Source organism: Hydra vulgaris, chromosome 01 (assembly GCF_038396675.1).
Source record: "Hydra vulgaris chromosome 01, alternate assembly HydraT2T_AEP".
Lineage (NCBI taxonomy): Eukaryota > Metazoa > Cnidaria > Hydrozoa > Anthoathecata > Hydridae > Hydra > Hydra vulgaris.
In genome coordinates, this window is record NC_088920.1 from 60,379,629 (window position 1) to 60,385,000 (window position 5,372).

Below are 5,372 nucleotides of genomic sequence, written 5' to 3' on the forward strand. Positions count from 1 at the left end.
AAGGGTGCAGCAAAATTAGGTAGCCCAATTGGAAATTTAAGGGGCTTTTTCCAAACTTGAGGAGTTTTTTTCTTTCTTTTATAGTAAAACCTGATGAAAAAAATTTTAAGAGGTTAGGGCACTTACGGCAAGTTTGTTTTTTTTCTATTGGGGGAGGGGGGGGCAACCCACTAGCTACAACATTGCATTTGACTATATCTATGTAACTATACAAAGAAAATTATATAAAAGGTGGGCGGAGTTCTAAATATCATTAAAATGATTAGGATCAAGCGTTTCAATAGACTTTGAAATCAATTAAAATAACTAAGGTGTTATGCAAATAAAATGTGGTTTGTATCGAATATCTGGAAAAACGGATATCCATATTATGAAATCAAACATATATAAACAAAACTTTTTCAAAAATTTATAATTAAAAGATTTTTTACTAATAGAGTAAAAAAATATTTTATAGACTTAATAAATAATTGAATTGAAAAAAAAAGATGGGCAAACTAATTTTACTTTTGATTGCAAGTTATCTTTATTTATTTGTAGAAGGTAATAGTATTTTTGAATTTTTAATTTTTTATAGTTTCTTGAATTTAGGTGGGCTAACTAAACTGTGCTGTTCCTAAGACTAACTTTGGCGTAATGAATGTTTTACTAGGTCAAAGTTATGTTGAGCTAAACTGGTACGCCAAAATCATCACAGAATTATTGTTTACCTATCAAAAAAAATCTGAAAAGTTTACTAGTTAAAGATCAAAAATTACATAGTGTAAAAATTGGTAATTTTTACCTGAATGCAAATATAATATTTAAATTTACCATCCAGAAATGAACTAGTTAAAAAAACATAAATTTTAAGAAAAAATTATGAACAAATCTAAAGATGCATAATGTATTTACATCGAGGTGCTCTATCCATAATTTTAGTTTACCTAAGCCAACTCTTAAAACATCTGGTTACTCGATTTCAGATAGAGGACCTCGTCTGTAGAACATAGTTCTTAATGAAAATACGTAAAGTATAACTTCAATAAGTTGTTTTAAAGATATAGTTAAAGAGAATTTACTTAAATTAACAGACACAAAAATATTTTTGTGAAATAATATGAATATATCAACGTTGAAAATATGTATATACAACGGTGAAAAAAAAAAAGTTTGCGATATTTTTTACTGTATGTATTTATTTAATTTTTGCAATTTATCATATTCTTGTTGTAAGTATGTACTAACTTATTTTATATAATGAGTATTTGTAAATTTATTTATTGAGAAATTTGTAAAAAATATTTTACGCTTACTATAGGGGCTTGATGACAAGATTTTTGTCTTCTACTTGCTCCTGTCGTTATTAATTTATATTTAAATTTTATACTTGTTTTCATTAAATAAGCTAAACTACTAGTACTCGTTAAATTAGTTAATTTTAAACTTTAAAAACACAAATTAATAAAGTTGCACTTTTCAGCATATTGAAAGCAAGACTTTCAAATATTTCAGACAGTTGTCTAATGTCACCAAACAGTTTTCAAATATTTAATATTTAATTTTACGAAAACAACTTTCTTAAAACTAAAAAAATAAAAAATAAATTTTTAATAAACATAAGGTCTCAAATTTATTTTTGCGTTTTCAAATTACTTTTTTAGATTTTAGTTACTTCCTCGAATGTTAGATTAAAGTCGTTTTTAAAAAAAGTAATATTATTTTAAATTCTTTTTGAATTTTAACAGCAAACATTGGAGAAATATATTCATTTGAATCCAACAACTACCGGCAATATCGAATTGGAGTGAGAAGTGATGCCACTGTTGGAATTGCTTTATACAGCGCTGAAGAATATCGCATCGTTAGAGGTACAATTAAAAATTAGAATAGAAATGCAAAGTTTCTTGGTATGGTAAAAAGCTTAATAAACTACTATATGCAATTAAATTTGAAATTTTGTAAAGTACCTTCCATTACGTGTAAAAGTTTTTTCTATCAATTTCAGCACTGTTTTTTCAGTTTTCTTCGTTTCTTTAGTATTTCTTGTAAGATTACGTTTCTTTGTAAAGTTTATAAAAGATTTTTCGATTTTCACACACTTTACTTAACATTGCAAAACCTTATCAGACGTAAACAGAACTATGTCATGATCATGAAAACTTGTTTATACATTAAAAATTAATAATCAAATTAAAAATCAATCGAGTTATTTAGGAGTTTTTTTTAATTACTTAACTTAAAATCTAGCAAACTTTAACCGACTATGGTGGTATACAATTTAAAAAATTGCATACCACCATAGTTGGTTAAAATTTTACTTTCATCATAGTCACTCGATTTGTTTAAAAAAAACATAATTCTAAAATTCTTTCTTTTATACTAAATTCGATTTTATATTGAGTCCTTACTATTTCAGCATTAAACGGACGAAGCGACTCAGTATCTTTTCAATCAGTTAAAGAGAGAAACAAGTATCTTCGTCATCAAGATTTTATTCTTAAGTTACATCAGGTCGATCTTTACTCTGACCTTTTCAAAAATGATGCTTCATTCATTATTTGCCCTAACAAGTATTATCCTGGTTATGTTTCACTTGAGTCCACAAACTACCCTGGATATTTTCTTAGACATCAAGACTTTACAGTGAAGCTACAAAAAGAACAACCTCAAGAAGAACTTTTCAGAAGAGATGCAAGTTTTAGGCTTGTGCAGCTTGGAATTTGTAAGTTTAATTTTGAGAAATATTTTTAAGTCCACAATATAAACTTGTTTTTTCTTTTTCAAAAAAAAAAAAAGAGCTATTCTACATTTTAGTTTTTGAAAAATGTTGACATAATTATTTGTTTTAATTAAATAATTGTTTTATTAATTCTATTTCATAAGCATATATCGGACAACAATATTTACTGCAGTCCAATAACTATCTGCGATATCGAATAGGAGTTCGAAGCGATGATACAGCAGCTATTATTTTAAATTCTTTGGATCAATTTCGCGTTGTTAAAGGTATTGTTGTTAGTAGTTACGGACAAAATAAAGTAGCTATGGTATTGTTTCTTGAACTTTGTAAAATATGTTTTGCACATCTGTGCTTTTATTTTGTTTTTAGCTTTTTGTAGAAGTTCTTATTATTATACTTTTTATTCTTTTAGCACTTAACGGGCGAGAAGACTCTGTTTCTCTGCAGTCGGTAATTAATGGCCTTAAGTACCTACGTCATCAAAATTTTATCCTTAAGCTTAACCAAGTAGATCTTTACTCCGAGCTTTTTAAAAATGATGCTTCTTTTATTATGCGTAAAAATTATTACTACCCAAACTACGTTTCATTTGAATCCACTAATTATCCTGGATATTTCCTTCGACATCAAGACTTCACCATAAAGTTACAACAAGAACAACCGTTTGATGAACTTTTCAAAAAAGATGCTAGCTTTTCGCTTTTGTCAATTAGTTCAATTTTGATGGAGTTATATTGATTAGAGTTTGGTTGCATTGGGTTTTTTTATAAATGCGTGTTCATGGTGTAAGGTTGCATTCTCGCTTCGTTTCCTGCTGCAATAATCCTGAATATAAATAATTATTTGGGAAAATAAATCGCAATTTATTTAGGCAGTATATTTATATAATGTATTTAAAATGGTTTATTTGGAAAATAAATTATTATACAGCAGTTAAAACATAGTTTATATAGAAAGTATTTTTTTATATTGGTGCAGTTTTATATGAAAAGTGCTCAGTAAAATGGTGTGTTAATTCATTAAATAAAAACATTAAAAAAAAATTAAAGTTGTTGTTACTTTTCAGTTACTAATTGTTTTAACTTTTCAGTTTATAATTGTTTTTCTTCTTTTTTTTTTCTTTTTTTGATTTTTTACGTCTGTCATTTAATTTAACAACATAGTTGCCAAATAATTTTGAACATAAGAAGCAAATATGTTTTCTTTATCAAAGAAAAAAAAGTTAACTCGAATGAAAAAGTTTAATGAAGAGGACTAGATATGTTTTCAATGGTGTGGCGGAATATTATCACATTATTTTGATTGTCGCAAATATTTAATGTCGCAAATTTCGTTGCCGAAAATGTAAAAAAGGAATAGTGTCGCAAATTGTCTCATTATTGATTGTCGAATAACAAAATATGGAATAACGTCGCAAAGGAGTTTAATGAATAGTGTCGAAAACAAAAAAAAGGAGTCGTGTCGCAAATGAATTTAATAAATAGTGTCAAAAATTGTAAGAAGGAATAATGGCCTAAAGGAGTTGAATGAATAGTAACAAAAATATAAAAAAAATATCTGTGTTTAATAACTATAAATCTGTATTTAGATAGTATGTCTGGTGTCATACTGAAATAGCCTTCTGCCAGGGGCTTCAATACATACATCGACTATTAAATAGCCTGACCCGTAAGGGAGTGCTGCCTCATCGACTGAGGGTTTGACATGGGGCAGCAATCTTTTGTTTCATTATTCTCTGTTTTTTTCTGTAAAAGTCGTATTCTTTAAAGATAAGCAAAACGAGTAAGCAATTGCTGAAATGAACTGTTTGGGACACTATTCCGTTTTTAATACTTCCGACACTATTCCTTTTTTTAGTGTTCGACACTATTCATAAAATTCATTTGCGACACTATTCCTTTTTTGCGACATTAGGCCTTTTTAGTATATTCGACACTATTCTGAATTTCATTTTTCGACACTATTCCAGTCACCCTTTTTAATGTGTAAACAATACAACTTGAATAAATCAAATCCGATAAAATAGTTTAACTTTATATTCAAAAAAAATACCTTTGTTTGAAAAAAAACCATAAACCGAATATCCCAGAGTTAAAGAAAATAGTTTGACTTTTATGCGATATTAATTTCAACAGGAGTTTGAAAACACTTCAAGTTACTAGAAGTTATTATAATGGAAAATTTATATATATATATTTTTACAGAATCGGACAAAACGAGTGCAACCAAATAATGCTAATTTAGTTTCTTTATATAAGTGCTGCATTTTTTCAATTTAGAGAAATAACTATGTAACTGTTTAGAGACAAATTTCTTCAAGTTTTATTGATTACAAAGTTCATTATTTGTACACGAAAATTAATAAATTAATCAAAAGTATTAAAAAAAGTTGATTTCCTTCTGGATAAAACAAGTGCAACTCGACAAAATGTTGACCAAGCTGTATTTCGCTATCAATATTTCGTGGCGAATCCTTTGTTTTCGATCACAGCCTTGCATCTTTGAGACATTGATTCGATCAGGTGATCAATAAAACTTTGTGGAATCGCTACCCCGGCCTTTTAGATTTTTTCAAACAGTTGATCCTTATTACGAACACCTTCAGGATTAATTCTGCGGTTGACGATCTCCCACAGGTTCTCGATAGAGT

The 5,372-nt window shown here is 27.9% G+C and overlaps 1 protein-coding gene across 1 annotated transcript; it reads left to right on the plus strand.

Moving 5' to 3' along the window:
• The first annotated feature begins 395 nt into the window (after positions 1-395).
• On the plus strand, positions 396-3,765 carry LOC136075491 (uncharacterized). The gene is made up of 5 exons (XM_065788845.1): positions 396-543; positions 1,728-1,850; positions 2,399-2,704; positions 2,866-2,988; positions 3,135-3,765. Exons 1-5 carry the CDS (start codon positions 489-491, stop codon positions 3,458-3,460), a joined length of 933 nt encoding a protein of 310 aa, XP_065644917.1. The 5' UTR covers positions 396-488; the 3' UTR covers positions 3,461-3,765.
• The last annotated feature ends 1,607 nt before the right edge of the window (positions 3,766-5,372 follow it).